The sequence below is a fragment of the Scyliorhinus torazame genome, chromosome 9 (assembly GCF_047496885.1).
Source record: "Scyliorhinus torazame isolate Kashiwa2021f chromosome 9, sScyTor2.1, whole genome shotgun sequence".
Classification (NCBI taxonomy): domain Eukaryota; kingdom Metazoa; phylum Chordata; class Chondrichthyes; order Carcharhiniformes; family Scyliorhinidae; genus Scyliorhinus; species Scyliorhinus torazame.
Genome location: NC_092715.1, coordinates 258,958,160 through 258,975,940, shown reverse-complemented (window position 1 = coordinate 258,975,940; position 17,781 = coordinate 258,958,160). Strand labels below are relative to the sequence as shown.

General features: G+C 48.8%; 1 protein-coding gene across 3 annotated transcripts in view; it reads left to right on the top strand.

Moving 5' to 3' along the window:
- hsdl2 (hydroxysteroid dehydrogenase like 2) overlaps positions 1-17,781 on the top strand; it is a 147,774-nt gene that overhangs the window by 112,538 nt on the left and 17,455 nt on the right. For all 3 annotated transcript variants that reach the window (XM_072517307.1, XM_072517306.1, XM_072517308.1), the window contains one exon: positions 14,318-14,421. In XM_072517307.1, coding sequence (XP_072373408.1) covers positions 14,318-14,421 — 104 coding nt within the window. The remainder of the gene's footprint in view (positions 1-14,317; positions 14,422-17,781) is intronic.

Below are 17,781 nucleotides of genomic sequence, written 5' to 3'. Positions count from 1 at the left end.
ACCCCTGTACCCCTTATTAATTAAGAACCTATCTATCTGTCTTAAAGACACTCCACAGACTTCTGCGACAAAGAGTTCCACAGATTCACCACCCTCTGGCTGAAGAAATTCCTCCTCATCTCTGTTTTGAAGGCCTTCAGTCCGAGGCTGTGCCCTCTGGTTCTAGTTTCTCCTACTAGTGGAAACATCCTCTCCCTGTCCAATCTTGTCTCGGCCCGCTATGTCATCTCCTTCAGCCCAAGAACCCTCTGAGATATTGGCGTTCCTCCAATTCTGGCCTCTTTGCGCTCCCCTGATTTCCATCGCTCCACCGTTGGCGCCCATGCCTTCAACTGCCTCAGCCCCTGAGCTCTGGAATTCCCTTCCTCAGTCTCACCCGCAGTCTCCCTCCATCTTTACAGACCAAGCTTTTGGCCAGTTACCATAAAATCTCCTGATGTTGCTCGGTGTCAAATTTATTTCGATAATGTCCTGTGAACCACATTGCGGATATTTTACGACCATGAAACGTGTTATGTGAATGCCAGTTGTCGCTCGACGATCCTTCTGCAAAGTACAAGTATCCAGTCATTGGATGGTGGACTGTTGTTTTTGGGCACAGAATACAGTTGTTTGTTTCGGGGGGCAACTCTGATGTGACTTACAACTGAATAGTGGGAGAGAAGCTGACGGGCATGAAGCAGACCTGTTGACCTGAGGTTTGTGGCCGAGAATGAATGATTTCGTTCCTGCAGCGCAAAAACAAAAATATTGCATTCGTGTCGGGAAGTGCAGTGATCAATTTGTGCACAGTAAGATCCCACAAGCAGCCAGGGTGATACTGACCAGATCACCTGCCGTGGCGATGATGGGCGAGGGAATAATAACTGTTGGCCAGGATAGGAGAGTGCCTCTTCCTTTCTTTGGAAGACTGCCGGGGAATCCTATATGGTCAGGGTGAGGGCCGAAGGAGCCTCAGTTTAATGTATCATCCACAAGATGGCACCGGCAACACTGCAGGGTTCCCTCTGTACTGTTGCAGCACTCCGAAAATACTTCATTGGCCATTATCACCCCCTTTATCTTATGTCCATGACATCTTTGCCAATCTCTCCTCATCTCCGACCTACCCATGACCTTGCATTCTGCCCCCCCCCCCCTTCACCCGCTATAAGATTCATCACCTTTCTATCCCTCTTCAGTTTTGTGCAAGGGTCAAACAGACTTGGAAAAACTAGAACCCGAGGGCACAGCCGCAGACTGAGGGACGATCCTTTAAAACCGAGATGAGGAGGAATTTCTTCAGCCAGAGGGTGGCGAATCTGTGGAACTCTTTGCCGCAGAAGGCTGTGGAGGCCAAATCACTGAGTGTCTTTAAGACGGAGATAGATGGGTTTCTGATCAATAAGGAGATATGGGGTAATGGGGAGAAGGCAGGGGAATGGGAATGGAGAAAGTATCAGCCATGATTGAATGGCGCAGCTGATGCAATGAGCTGAATGGCCTAATTCTGCTCCTATGTCTTACGGTCTAAGGGTCTTATAAACGTTAGCTTGGTTTCTCTCTCCACATAAGCTGCCAGACTTGCCGAGTTTATCCAACGTTTTCTGTTTCCAGCAACTGCGGTATTTTGCTTTTATTTATTATAAGGTCACGGAAGGTGCTGTCTAATCGGGAGTTCGTACTTCGTCTGTTTACTTTAATGTTATAACGGAAAAATTGCCTACAGTTGGTGATGATGCAGTGTATTCTTAACTTGCTCCAAACTGAATTTGCTTTATTGTGAGAACACATTTCATTTGCATCCTCGTCAGATAATTTATTTGAGCTAGATCTGTTTCACATCTGTCTGCTACAGAGGATCATTGGCTGATGTTTGATGGATGGATTTAATCTTCCCTCTCACATTAAGCATCAACCTGTGGTTTATTGATGAGCAGTAACGGGAATGGCGGTGTTTTCCCAGTGGCACAAATGATAAGAAGGCTGTCAAATTGACACCCATTCGTCACCCCTTGTCCATTTTGACAGCTGGAGATGGCGATAATGCAAAGCCAGGGACTGAGAGATTCCTGCCGCTCTTTGTTTGAGCATGTCAAACAGAAACGGTTTTATAAATTGCCTCCCTGTACCCTGTCAGAGGGAAATAAAATGCAAAGCATCGTAAAACTGACACTTCACAGTGAACAATGTCCCCTGGTCTCATTGCTTGAACACTTATTGATTAAAGCAACATTTAACCATTGCGGGGAATGCCCGTTTTATGCTTTGCAATCCACTGCCCGCTTCTATTTTAATGTTTAATTCTGTCCCAGCCTGAGTTGGAGGAGCTGAACCTGAGCATGAAGCTCAGGGAACTGATTTAAGATACGCACTGAGAATAAGATTGCTAAAGCTTACGTGCAGCTTTTCATGACCACAAGATGTTTCTTTCATTACAGCCGATGCAATTCTTTTGGCGAGTTAGTGTTCTTTTATTTTATAAATTTAGAGTACCCAATTATTTTTTTCCAATTAAGGGGCAATTTAGCGTGTTCAAACAACTTAACGTGCACATAGAGTCATAGATGTTTACAGCGCGGCAGCACGACGGCGCAGTGGATAGCACAGCTGCCTCACGGCACCGAGGTCCCAGGTTCGATCCCGGCTCTGGGTCATTGTCCGTGTGGAGTTTGCACATTCTCCCCGTGTTTGCGTGGGTTTCACCCCCACAACCCAAAGATGTACACGGTAGGTGGATTGGCCATGTTAAATTGCCCCTTAATTGGAAAAAAATGAATTAGGTGCTCTAGATTTTTAAAAAAAATAGATGTTTGCAGCATGGAAACAGGCCCTTCATCCCAGCTGGTCCATGCCGCCCAGTTTCTATCACTAAGCTAGTCCCACTTGCCCGCTTTTGGCCTATATCCCTCTATACCCACCCTGCCCATGTAACTGTCTGACTGCTTTAAAAAAAATTTAGTGTACCCAATTCATTTTTTCCAATTAAGGGGCAATTTAGCGTGGCCAATCCACCTACCCTGCACATCTTTGGGTTGTGGAGACGAAACCCACGCAAACTCCACACAGACAGTAACCCAGAGCTGGGATCGAACCTGGGACCTCGGCGCCGTGAGGCAGCAGGGCTAACCCACTGCGCCATCGTGCTGCCCGTCTAACTGCTTTTTAAAAGACAAAATTGTACCCACCTCTACCACTGTCTCTGGCAGCCCGTTCCAGACACTCCCCACCCTCTGTGTGAAAGAATTTCCCCCCTGGTCTCTTTTGTATCTCTCCCCTCTCACCTTAAACTATGCCCTCTAGTTCTAGACTCCTCTACGTTTGGGAAAAGATGTTGACTATCTACCTTATCGATGCCCCTCATTGTTTTATAGACCTCTATAGGATCACCCCTAAGCCTCCTACGCTCCAGGGAAACAAGTCCCGGCCTTTCCCACAACATGTTTGGGTTGTGGGGATGAGACCGACTCAGCCACGGGGAGAATGTGCTAAGTCCACATGGAGAGTATCACGGGGCCGGGATCGAACCTGGGTCTTCAGCGCCGTAGGCAACGGTGCTAACCACTGCACCACCTGTTAAGCGTTCCAACAGGAAATTCAGAAGCCAGTGTGCCGCACAGCAAGCTCCCACAAACAGCAATGTGGTAAACGACCGGATAAATCTGCTTTAGTGATATTGAAGGTCTCACCCAAGAGTGCGGCACTCCCTCTGTGCTGCACTGGGGCATCAGCTGGCGTTTTGTGCTTGTGTCTCTGGAGTGGGCCTTGAACGCACAACCTACTCATTGGCTCAGGCGGCAGTGTTACCGGCAGTCATAACTGAGAGTAAATCAGTGATGTCACCCACCTTCAGTCTTTAAAGAAAAATATTCAAAATAATTCGCCGTTTGTGCAAGATCAGTTCTATACCACCTGCCACTTTAGCTCAATATACTTAAATGAATAATGAGTCAAGAAAGGTAAAATGGTGAACTCTTTCGTTGTATGTGTGATTACTGTATACTATTGTGTGAGTAGAACAAGGTGGAGCATAGCAACAAGATTCACTCCCACAACACATGCATACACCTCGGGACATGAGTTAGTTACTATAGTTACAGTGCTATTAATATCGTGATCCAGGAGTGAAATGCTGCAGATGTTTGCATAAACCTTTAGCAGCATGTAAGCAGATATCACAAAGCAATTTGCACTATTTCATTCTATTGTAAAATGAAATGTGCTTATGAAGTTTTGCAGTGGATCGGTACAGCGGATTCAACAGGAGGCATGACGAGGGTTTGTTTTTATAAAAGAGGTTGACATCATCTTTCCAAGACGACGTGTTTCGAGAGGCACACAACGGCCGAATGTGAGGGTTAAGCATGCCGTCTCTCAGCCAAATGTGCTCGCTCACTTGTCAATGAGCTCTATCTCACTCCTCTCTCATTCTCTCCTTTTGCACGCTCGCTCTCGCACGCTCACTCTCTCAAGCCTTGTCTGTGATCTGTCACTCGCACGCTATTGCACTGGCGGGGGCAACTCTCACTCTTGATCACTCTCACCTGCACACTCACTCTTGCACACTTGCTCTCACAAGCCTCATGTGTGATCTCTCTCACTCTCTTGCACACTTTTGCACTCACATGCAACATTTTACCCTCCTTGACTCATTTTGGTAGATCCAATTCGGGTGGGAGCTATAAAATAAATGGCAGAACCGTCAGGAGCATAGAGACACAGAGAGATCTGGGCGCGCAAGTCCACAGGTCCTTATAAGTGGCAGCACAGGTGGAAATGGTGGTAAAGAAAGCATATGGCATGCTTGCCTTCAAAGGACGGGGTATTGCGTATAAAAGCTCAAAAAGTATGTTGCAGCTATAGAATGTTGGTTAGGTTACATTTGGAATACTGTGTCCAATTCTGGTCACCGCACTACCAGAAGGACATGTAGGCTTTGCAGAGAATACAGAAAAGGTTCACCAGGATGCTGCCTGGTATGGAGGGTATTCGCTATGAGGATAGATTGAATAAATTGGGATTGTTCTCCCTCGAGAGACGGAGGCTGAGGGGCGACCTGATAGAAGTTTATAAAATTATGAGGGGTATAGATAGGGTGAACAGTTGGAGGCTTTTTCCCAGAGCGGAAATGACAATGACAAGGGGGCATAAGTTCAAGGTGAGGGGGGAAAGGTTCAGTGGAGATGTGCGGGGGAAGTTTTTTTACACAAGAGGGTGGTGGTGGCCTGGAATGCACGGCCAAGTGAGGTGGTTCAGGCAGATATGTTAGTGACCTTTAAGACTTATCTGGATAGGCACATGAACAGACTGGGTATAGAAGGATACAGGCGGATGGTCTAGATAGGACACGTGATCGGCGCAGGCTTGGAGGGCCGAAGGGCCTATTTCTGTGTTGTATTGGTCTTTGTTCTCACTCTTATTTTCAGAAATTTAGAGTGCCCAATTCATTTTTTCCAATTAAGGGGCAGCTTAGCGTGGCCAATCCACCTACCCTGCACATCTTTGGGCAAAACCCACGCAGACACGGGGTGAATGTGCAAACTCCACACGGACAGTGACCCAGGGCCGGGATCGAACCTGGGACCTCGGCGCCGTGAGGCGGCAGTGCTAACCACTGCGCCGCCGTGCTGCCCCTCTGTCCTCACTCTTGCACTCACACACTCTCTCTTTCTTGCTCATTCTCAGTCCCTGATCTTGGGAATATGGTTTGTAGCAAACAATTTGAGGGGGGTTTTGATGAGTTTGGAGCGGATTGGGAGCGGGTTCCAGCCCCAGCTCAGCAGATGGTGCATGGCATAAGGGAGGGAAAACAACTTGCAAAAAAGATGAAAAGGAAATCTCTCACAGGAGCGGTACTTTGAGTGGTTGTAGCTGTTAAGAATGTGGAATGTGGAGCAACATAGAAAGAATTGGAATATGGGACAAGATGTATGAATTCTGAGTCCAGGTACCTACTTGGAGGTCGGGGGTCACCGATTTGGGTACTACCCCTCCTCATAAAACACCACCTCTGAATATGTGGCGTGAAGGTGAAGCAATAACTGCAGAACCCTCGCCTTTTCAGGAAATGCTATTCTCAGCACTGGACGTGGGAGGTTTGCCATGTTAATGCCTTAAAATCCCTTCTGCAAACTCATTACATTATGCCGGGTCCTTTCCCCCTCAAAGATTCCTGCATCTTCGAGCCCAAAAAGGGCAGCATGGGAGCACAGTGGTTAGCACAGTTGCTTCACAGCTCCAGGGTCCCATGTTCGATTCCCGGCTTGGGTCACTGTCTGTGCGGAGTCTGCGCGCTCTCCCCGTGTCTGCGTGGGTTTCCTCCGGGCGCTCCGGTTTCCTCCCACAAGTCCAAAGACGTGTGGGTTAGGTGGACTGGCCAATGATAAATTGCCCTTGGTGTCCAGAAAGGTTAGGTGGAGTTACTGGGTTATGGGGATAGGTTGGAGGTGTGGGCTTAAATGGGGTGCTCTTTCCAAGTGCCGGTGCAGACCCGATGGGCCGAATGGCCTCCTTCTGCACTGCAAATTCTATGATTCTAAAAGCCCCCTTTTTAATTGTTTCTCCCCCATTTATTGATGAGCAGTGAAAAGGATTCTCCAAAAACAAATTGCATCAAAATCCCGACGTAAGAAAGCTTTCTTTGTACAATCCACCTCCCAATTTCGTACAATTTTGAGATTGTCTTTGGAAGCAGGAACCTGCACTCTGGAAATGACTGCAGGACCAACTTTTACTGACTTCCAGTAACTGAATGCAGGAATGTATGTACAGGATCGAGGAGGCCATTCAGCCCCTCGAAGCCTGTTCTGCCATTCAATGAGATCATGGACACTCTGGGACCCAACTCCACTTATCCACCTTTGCTCAATATCCCTTAATGACTTATTGGTTAATAAAAATCTATCAGTCTCCGGTTTAAAATAAAGAATTGATGTAACATTGCCATTTCTGAAAGAGAGTTTCAAATTCCTGACGCACTTCGTGTCGAGCAGCGCTTCCTGATTTCAGTCATGAAAGGTTTTTTGACCACGTCCACGGGTTCGAGACACACGGCCTAAACAGTGGAAATGGTGCTCTCCAGCTCCCTATCCATGGGGCAGAGATGGCGACGTAGTCCCTGGACTAGTAATCCAGAGGCCTGGGGGCCGGTTTAGCTCTGTTGGCTGGACAGCCGATTCGCGACGCAGAGCGAGGCGAGCAGCGCGGGTTCAATTCCCGTACCGGCTGAGAGGTGATTCATGAAGGCCCCGTCTCCTCAACCTCGCCCCTCGCCTGAGGTGTGGTGATCCTCAGGTTAAACCACCGCCTGTCAGCTTTCCCCCTCTCAAAGGGGAAAGCAGCCTATGGTCATCTGGGACTGTGATGTCTTTACAATAACCCAGACTAATGCTCTGGGAACATGGGTTCAAAGCTGGTGGAATTTAAATACAATTTTTAAAATATAAATTTAGAGTACCCAATTATTTATTTTACAATTAAGGGGCAATTTAGCCTGACCAATCTGCACATCTTTGGGTTGTGGGGGTGAAGCCCACGGAGACACGGGGAGAAGGTGTAAACTCCACACAGACAGTGACCCAGAGACCAGATTGTTGTTCTGGTTCACGAACGTCTTTCGAGAAAGGAAATTTGCCATCTTTCTCCAGTCTATCCTAGGTGTGACAGCAATGGGATTGAGTCTCAACTAACCTCTGAATAGGGCAGCACGGTGGCGCAGTGGTTAGCACTGCAGTCTTAATATCTCAAACACTTTGATCAAATCACTCCTGTATCTTCTAGTGCTGTTAGGTAATTTGGACATTCTGAATTCTCCCTTAGTGTACCTGAACAGGCTCCGGAATGTGGCGACTAGGGGCTTTTCACAGTAACTTCATTGCAGTGTTAATGTAAGTCTACCTGTGACGATAAAGATTATTATTATAAACTACAGAGCATACAATCCCGTTTATAAAATCTCTCCTCGTATTTTAACCCTCGATGTGCAGTAATCATTCTGGGAAACGTGCACCACTTTTCCCAAGGTGTAGCGTCCTGGGTTGAACAATGTAGATTGATGATACACCTCTGAGTGGGTGTCTCCAACTCTTTTTTAAAATTTAGAGTATCCAATTATTTGTTTTCCAATCAAGGGGCAATTTAGCGTGACCAATCCACCTAGCCTGCACATTTTTGGGTTGTGGGGGCGAAACCCACGCAGACAGGGGGAGAAAGGGGCTGGTTTAGCACTGGGCTAAATCGCTGGCTTTGAAAGCAGACCAAGGCAGGCCAGCAACACGGTTCAATTCCCGTACCAGCCTCCCCGAACAGGCGCAGGAATGTGGCGACTAGGGGCTTTTCACAGTAACTTCATTTGAAGCCTACTTGTGACAATAAGCAATTTTCATTTCATTTCATTTCATTTCATTATGCAAACTCCACACGGACAGTGACCCAGAGCCGGGATCGAAACTTGGGACCTCGGCGCCGTGAGGCAACCGTGCTAACCACTTGCGCCACCGCGCTGCCCACGTCTCCAATTCTGTACAGGATTGGCCGGTTCAAACTGACCACTTATTTTCAGTTTACAAGACCATTACTCGTTCCAAGTGTGTTTGCCCACAAACCCAAACATACCATCATGTAGTACAGTGCTCCATCTGGTGGCCGAGTAGAGATGTCACATTTGAAATCGGCAAGGGCTGCCGAGTTTTCAAATGATTACTGCAGCAACGTTTGGCCATACGTTTTTGTTTCTTCTTGCGCGGGAAATGAACATCGCTGGTTAGGCCAGCATTTATTGCCCATCCTAATTGCCCTTGAGAAGGTAGTGGTGGGCTGTCTTCTTGCAGTCCCTGTGGTGTAGGTACCCCCACAGTGCTGTTAGGGAGGGAGTTCCAGGATTTTGACCCAGCGACAGTGCGGCTGATATATTTCCAAGTCAGGATGGCGTGCGGCTCAGAGGGGAACCTCCAGGTGGTGGTGTTCCCAATATATCCGCTGCCCGCTTCCTTCTACGTGGTAGAGGTTGAGGGTTTGGAAGGTGCTGTCGAAGGAGCCGTGGTGAGTTCTTGCAATGCATCTTGTACGTAGTACTCGTTGCTGTCAGTGGTGGAGGGGGTGTATGTTGAAAGTTCCAGAGCTTCGGGCCCCGACGGCTGACAACACGACAACCAATGGTGGTACAATTAGAATCAGGAATGCCGGGCGGCACGGTGGCGCAGTGGTTAGCACTGCTGCTTCACGGCGCCGAGGACCCAGGTTCGATCCCGGCCCCGGGTCATTGTGGAGTTTGCACATTCTCCCTGTGTCTGCGTGGGTTTCACCCCTACAAGCCAAAAGTGTGCAGGGCAGGTGGATTGGCCGCGCTAAATTGCCCCTAAATTAGAAACATTAATTTTTTTTTAAAAAGTCAGCAATGCCCAGGAGGCTAGAATTGGAGGAGCACCAGGATTGTGGAGGGTTGTAGGGCTGGAGGAAGGTTACAGAAATAGGGAGGGGAGAGATTAAAAAGCAATAATGTGCATCACTGTTTTTGAAAATACACAATTACATCTTGTTTTTCATACAGGCCGCCTAACCTTTATCCTGAACCCTCGGAGCCAATTACATTTTGGATTTTAGATCATTTTGGTTTTTGGATACCACTTCTAAACTTGCATTGCAATAGCCGAAACCTAGGCTGGCTATAGTCTAAAGTAAATAAAATGGCTGGAAAAGTAAGATTGATCTCTGGATAATAAATACAGGTTCCTTTTATCAGTTTCTCTTCACAAAAAGACAAACTTCCTGCGATAGGACGGTGAGGGTCAAAAATGTGTGCTTTTTGGATTTATGGATCATATACATCAACTGTATTTTGTTCCAAACCTTTGGTTTATAGTATTGGGTAATATTGTCTCTGACTTCGCTAAGGGAGCAGTTTTTGATTCTTCATCATTGAACCTGTAACCATTGCGCTCGGTATCATAGTTCGCCTGCGAAGGCAGGACTTTCACAAAATGTCCGCTGCTGCTCACAAAATGGTCGTCCAGACAAAATAAACAAACGTGATTTTGGACCTCCGGGCCCCGTAATGGAACAAACAAATGAGCAGCTTTGAAACCTGAAACCACTGCAGTTGGCCAATGAATATCTCTTGAGGGTGTGTGCATTTTACCAGGCAGTAGTTTCACTTTGCACCGAGGCTGCAATTATCCTGTGAATTCAGCTTCCCACAGGAGTCGGAACCCGACCTCACACGGCAGTGAGACTCCCTGGAGAAGGAGGAGGTCACGCTGCTTGGCGTAGTTCTTTGCCTTGGGTCAGAGAAGCTGCAGGAAAGATTTGATGGAAGCGTTCCACGGCATGAAGGGTTTCGTTGGGAGTAAATTGGGGGGTGGGGGGGGAGTGTTTCCAGTAATGGGAGGGTCGGTAACCAGAGGAGACAGATTTAAGGTCATTGACAAAAGAGGAAGATTGTTCTTGATACAGCAAGTTATTATGGAATGGTGAGGAAGCAGATGCAGTCATAACTTTCAAAAGACACTTGAGTAAATATTTGGAGGGACAACAAGGTAATGGGGTGTGGGACTAACTGAATAGCTCTTCCAAAGGGTCAGCACAGACACACAACCCCGAATGGCCGATCATTCTAGGATTAGAGCCCAGTAAGGCCAAAATTGGACATGGAATCTAAATTTCTCTAACCCTGCTTTCAAGGTTTGGCGTGGCAAGAGATCTCGCTTGTGGTTGAGGTGAAGAGCATAGATACATTTAAGGAGAAGTTTGATAAAAGATGAGAGGGAATAAATCAATGGTTATGCTGATGGTGTGAGATGAAGAGGGGTGGGGAGGAGGTTGGTACCCCAGTACAGACCAGTTGGGCCGAATGGCCTGTTTCTGTACTGTACGTTCCCCATAATTCTCCGTCCATCCACCTGTTTTGTTGGTGAGCTGAGACACAAGGGTGGAGAGGAATCATAGAATACCTACAGTGCAGAAGGGGCAACCATTCGGCCCATCATGTCTGTGCTGACCCTGTGAAAGAGCACCCAACCTAGGCTTAATCTCCCACCCTATCCTCGTAACCTCACCCAACCGTTGGACACTAAAGGGCAATTTTAGCACGGCCAATCCACCTAACCTGGCGGCACGATGGCGCAGTGGTTAGCACTGCTGCCACACAGTGCCGAGGACCCGGGTTCGATCCCGGCCCCGGGTCACTGCACGTGTGGAGTTTGCACATTCTCCCCGTATTTGAGTGGGTCTCATCCCCCACAAGATGAGCCGGGTAGGCGGATTGGCCACGATAAATTGCCCCTTAATTCGGAAAAAAATATATATAAACGATCCACCTAACCTGCACATCTTTGGACTGTGGGAGGAAACCGGAGCACCCGGAGGAAACCCACGCAGACCTGGGGAGAAAGTGCAAACCCCACAAAGTCACCCGAGGCCGGAATTGAACCCAGGTCCCTGGCGCTGTGAGGCAGCAGTGCTAACCAGTGTACCACCCAAGGGTGCTGAAGTTTGATTCAGCACGAGCTCGACCAAAAGGTTTCTGCAAAGTCCCCGCGCGCGCGCACACACACCCTGCACCGCTATCCCCCCCCAAAAAATATTTGCTGCGGTTGAGTTTAGCAGCAATTCTGCTTCGATGTCTGTAAAGCACCTTGGAATATCATAAGGATGTAGAAGGTGCTATGCAAATGCGGTTTTCATTTCGTGCCTCAGCTGTCGGTGACTGTTTTGCTGTTACGTTTTGATGTCCAAAGCGATTGGCTGTTTGAAAAATATTTTGTACCCCAGTCAGCGTCGCCGGTGGATCTTTGGAACACCGTCCAGTGCCAAACAGCGCAGAAAATTACCCTAACGAGGCAGTGACACTGTGAACATTCTGTGTGCCGCTTAACTCCTGATGCCACAGCTGAAGACACGTTTATTCGAATCACACGCGTGTCTCATTCCAGGGGGAGCTGATGACCTCATTGAAAAGAAACCACCCTTTATTGAATGCCGCATTCTGAAAACACTTCCACCCTCTCTGGTGTGTGTGTGCTCTGTTGTTTGTTGTTGATGAGCCGAAGGGAGGAACTTGTCCTCGTGACTCTTGAAGCATTTGTATCTTTCGGAAAAAGAAGGAAACACGTACATTTGCATAGCGCCTTTCACAACCACCGGATGCCTCTCAGCGCTTTGCACCCAATGAAGTACTTTTTGTAATGTAGTCGCTGTTGCACTGTCGGAAAGCGGCTGCTTACGAGCACACAGCAACAAACAGCAGTATTGATAATGACCAGAGAATCTGTGTTCGAAATTTGAGTATTGGAATTGTCTATATCCACCCGGGCAGGCAGATGGGGCCTTGGTTTAACTTCTGATCTGAGAGCCGCCACATCCGACAAGGCAGCACTCCCGCAGTCCTGCACTGGAGTGACACGTCCGACAAGGCAGCACTCCCGCAGTCCTGCACTGGAGTGACACGTCCGACAAGGCAGCACTCCCGCAGTCCCGCACTGGAGTGACACGTCCGACAAGGCAGCACTCCCGCAGTCCTGCACTGGAGTGACACGTCCGACAAGGCAGCACTCCCGCAGTCCTGCACTGGAGTGACACGTCCGACAAGGCAGCACTCCCGCAGTCCTGCACTGGAGTGACACGTCCGACAAGGCAGCACTCCCGCAGTCCTGCTCTGGAGTGACACGTCCGACAAGGCAGCACTCCCGCAGTCCTGCTCTGGAGTGACACGTCCGACAAGGCAGCACTCCCGCAGTCCTGCTCTGGAGTGACACGTCCGACAAGGCAGCACTCCCGCAGTCCTGCACTGGAGTGACACGTCCGACAAGGCAGCACTCCCGCAGTCCTGCACTGGAGTGACACGTCCGACAAGGCAGCACTCCCGCAGTCCTGCTCTGGAGTGACACGTCCAACAAGGCAGCACTCCCGCAGTCCTGCACTGGAGTGACACGTCCGACAAGGCAGCACTCCCGCAGTCCTGCTCTGGAGTGACACGTCCGACAAGGCAGCACTCCCGCAGTCCTGCTCTGGAGTGACACGTCCGACAAGGCAGCACTCCCGCAGTCCTGCTCTGGAGTGACACGTCCGACAAGGCAGCACTCCCGCAGTCCTGCACTGCAGTGACAGCCAGCCTTGACTTTCATGCTCGAGCCCTGGAGTGGGACATGATCCCGGTACCTTGTGATCCAGAGGCAAGAGCACCACCAACTCAGCCAAAACCGGACACTACCAAGAAGAGAAACTACTCTGAAGGAAAAACAAAATTTATACAAAGTCATTCATTGTTTCCTAAAGAGCAATGGCAAGGGGACAAGCTCTCTCGATGTTGGAACTGACTAACCTTCCCTGAAAACCATGTAATTTTAGAAGGCATTTTATTGTAGAAAGCAACATTTCTGGAAGAACTTCCTTCTGATTGTAAAGGAAAGCAGGTTCACATTAGAACTAGCAGGAGTAATCACTGCTGCCCAATGTCTCATTGTCCTTCTGAAGGCTGGATCGTCAGTGTGTTTAACAATCGTAATTATAGATCTGGTGATGTTTAGTCTGATGTTGCCTGATGACTCTAATTTACTTTGCATTGATTTGAAACTTTGCGTGGCAATCCACAGTCCCACCCCAATCCATTTTTCTTATTTATATCATCTTTGAACAGTGATCCATTTGCCGTTGAATTGTAGCATAGTGCAGCACAGAAGGAGGCCATTTGACCCATCATTTCTATGCTAGCTCTTTGAAAGAGCTCTCCAATTTCTATTTGCAAGTTATCATTGAATCTCCTCACAGGCGGTGAATTGCGGAATGCACTCGCACATGTTTTAATAGTAACTTTAAAAGTTACAGGTGCGATATTTCAAAACCGGCAACCTGGGGACCGAGGCTGTGCTGGATTTCGGGCCAGGCAGTTCGGGTGGACGCGGGTCGGGTGGGCGCGCTCGGAGCGCGGGAATAGACCAGCTCCAACAGCAAATGGGATAACTAGCCAGGCGTCACCACCTTGCCAATGCAGCGCCATCGCCGAATAGTCAAGATAAGTGTTTTTTTTTTTTTTTGTTGCTTCTTTTACTCAATTAAACTCCAGATTTTATACAACCAGATTTGAGAGATGGTACCGTACTTCATTGACTTCGAGGTGTCCTGAGATTGTGAAATAAATAAATGCAGACAAAAAGGGTAGCCAGGGTACGCTGATTGTAAAAATAAGTTATTGTAAAAATGAATATTTGCATCATGAATACTTTCAAAGCTGCGCTTTTGTGTCTGTCCGTATATTGAAAAACCGGTACGTTAATCTGAAATTTGATGAATTGGGTTAATTTTGCATTGCATTAATTTGCATTCAATTTCTCTCCCTCTCTCTTAGGTCAAAGTTGTGCATTCCTTACTTGAAGAAGAGCAAAAACGGCCACATCCTGAACCTGAGTCCTCCACTCAACATGAACCCCGTCTGGTTCAAGAACCACTGTGGTGAACATGGGCGGGAGTGTTTATATATTATCACTGTGTGCTTTGTGGGGAGACTAGCCGAGTTGGGACATTGTCCTTCAAACAGGGAGAGTAAAGGGGATTTTTTTTTTTTTTTTTTTAAATATGTTTTATTGAATTTTTTTTCCCAAACAACAATTTTTCCCCTCTTACAAAGCAAACGCAACAATAACAATACAGAAATTTTTAACAATACACAAGTAACAAAACCCCTTTATCTTTGACCTAAACTAAACTAACCCCCCCCCCCCTTCCCCCTGGGTTGCTGCTGCTGGTCATCTGTCTTCCCTCTAACGTTCCCCTAGGTAGTCGAGAAATGGCTGCCACCGCTTGGTGAACCCTTGAGCCGATCCTCTCAGGGCAAACTTTATCTGCTCCAGTTTAATGAACCCCACCATATCATTTACCCAGGCCTCCAGTCCGGGGGGTTTCGCCTCCTTACACATGAGTAGGATCCTGCGCCGGGCTACTAGGGACGCAAAGGCCACAACGTCGGCCTCTTTCGCCTCCTGCACTCCCGGCTCTTCCGCAACTCCAAATAGAGCTAACCCCCAGCCTGGTTTGACCCGGGCCTTCACCACCTGCGAAATCACTCCCGTCACTCCCTTCCAATACCCTTCCAGTGCCGGGCACGCCCAAAACATATGTGCGTGGTTTGCCGGGCTCCCGCCACACCTCCCACATTTGTCCTCCACTCCAAAGAACCTGCTCAATCTTGCTCCCGTTATGTGTGCTCTAAGTAGCACCTTAAATTGAATCAGGCTAAGCCTGGCGCATGAGGAAGAGGAATTTACCCTGCTTAGGGCATCAGCCCACATACCCTCCTCTATCTCCTCCCCTAGTTCTTCTTCCCACTTTCCTTTTAGTTCGCCCACCGACTCCTCCCCCTCTTCCCTCATTTCTCGGTAAATCTCTGACACCTTGCCCTCTCCGACCCACACCCCTGAAAGCACCCTGTCCTGTATCCCCTGTGTCGGGAGCAACGGAAATTCCCTCACCTGTTGTCTAGTAAACGCCCTCACCTGCATATATCTCAAGAAATTTCCCCGGGGCAACTTATACTTTTCCTCCAATGCTCCCAAGCTCGCAAAAGTCCCATCTATAAATAAATCTCCCACCCTCCTAATTCCCAACTGGTACCAGCTCTGAAATCCTCCATCCATTCTTCCTGGGGCGAACCTATGGTTGTTCCTGATTGGGGACCCCACCAGGGCTCCCCGCACCCCTCTCTGTCGCCTCCACTGTCCCCAGATATTCAATGTTGCCGCCACCACCGGGTTCGTGGTAAACTTTTTAGGTGAGATCGGTAGCGGCGCCGTCACCAGCGCCTCTAAACTCGTCCCTTTACAGGACTTTCTCTCCAGTCTTTTCCACGCCGCTCCCTCACCCTCCATCATCCATTTACGTATCATTGCCACATTGGCGGCCCAATAGTAATCGCCCAAGTTCGGTAGTGCCAATCCTCCTCTGTCCCTACTACGCTGAAGGAACCCCCTCCTTACTCTCGGAATGTTCCCTGCCCACACGAAGCTCGTGATGCTCCTGTCTATTTTATTAAAAAAGGTCTTGGTGATTAGTATAGGGAGACATTGAAATACAAATAAGAACCTCGGGAGGACCATCATCTTAATTGCTTGCACCCTGCCCGCCAGCGATAGAGGCTGCATGTCCCACCTCTTGAAGTCCTCCTCCATTTGTTCTACCAACCGTGTCAGATTAAGTCTGTGCAAGGTCCCCCAGCTCCTAGCGATCTGAATCCCCAGGTATCGGAAGTTTCTTTCCACTTTCCTTAGAGGCAAGCCTTCTATCTCTCTACTCTGGTCCCCTGGATGTATCACAAATAATTCACTCTTCCCCATGTTTAGCCTATACCCCGAGAAATCCCCGAACCCCCTCAAAATTCGCATAACCTCTATCATCCCCCCCGCTGGGTCCGACACGTATAACAATAGGTCATCCGCGTATAACGAGACTTGGTGTTCTTCTCTCCCTCTCATCACCCCTCTCCATTTGCTGGAGTTTCTCAACGCCATGGCCAGAGGTTCAATTGCCAACGCGAACAACAATGGAGACAGCGGTCATCCCTGTCTTGTTCCCCTATATAGTTGGAAATACTCCGATCTATGTCGACCTGTAACTACGCTTGCCGTTGGAGCCCCATAAAGAAGTCTAACCCAGCTAATAAACCCGTTCCCAAACCCAAACCTCCTTAACACTTCCCATAAATACTCCCACTCCACCCTATCAAATGCCTTCTCTGCGTCCATTGCCGCCACTATCTCTGCCTCCCCCTCCACTGGGGGCATCATTATCACCCCTAATAGTCGTCGCACGTTAACATTCAGTTGTCTCCCTTTTACGAACCCTGTCTGGTCTTCGTGCACCACCCCCAGGACACAGTCCTCTACCCTCGATGCCAGTACCTTTGCCAACAATTTGGCGTCCACGTTCAATAATGAAATGGGTCTATAGGACCCGCACTGCAACGGATCTTTATCCCTCTTCAAAATTAACGATATTGTCGCCTCCGACATTGTCGGGGGTAGAGTCCCCCCTTCCCTGGCCTCATTGAACGTCCTCACCATCAACGGGGCCAACAGGTCCACATATTTTCTGTAATATTCCACCGGGAACCCGTCTGGTCCCGGGGCCTTCCCTGCTTGCATGCTTCCCAGTCCCTTAATAAGTTCATCCACCCCAATCGGTGCCCCCAGGCCTACCACCCCCCGCTCCTCCACTTTCGGGAACCTCAATTGGTCCAGGAACTGCCGCATCCCCTCCTCTCCCTCTGGGGGTTGAGACCTATACAGTTCCTCATAGAAGGTCTTGAACACCTCATTTATCTTACCTGCCCTTCGCACCGTGTCTCCCCTTTCGTCTCTAATTCCTCCTATCTCCCTCGCTGCTGCCCTCTTTCGCAATTGATGAGCCAACAGGCGACTAGCCTTTTCCCCATATTCATACCTCCTCCCCTGTGCCTTCCTCCACAGTACCTCCGCCTTTCTGGTGGTCAGAAGGTCAAATTCCGTCTGGAGTCGTCTCCTCTCCTTGTACAATTCCTCCTCCGGGGTCTCTGCAAATTCCCTATCCACCTTTAAAATCTCCCCCAGTAATCGTTCTCTTTCCTTGGCCTCTGTTTTCCTTTTGTGGGCCCCAATGGAGATCAGCTCTCCTCTGACCACCGCTTTTAGTGCTTCCCATACCACTCCCACAGGGACCTCGCCGTCGTCATTGACCTCCAGGTATCTCTCAATACACCCCCGCACTCTTGCACACACTCCCTCATCCGCCATCAGTCCCACATCTAATCGCCAGAGTGTTCTCTGCTCCCTTTCCTCTCCT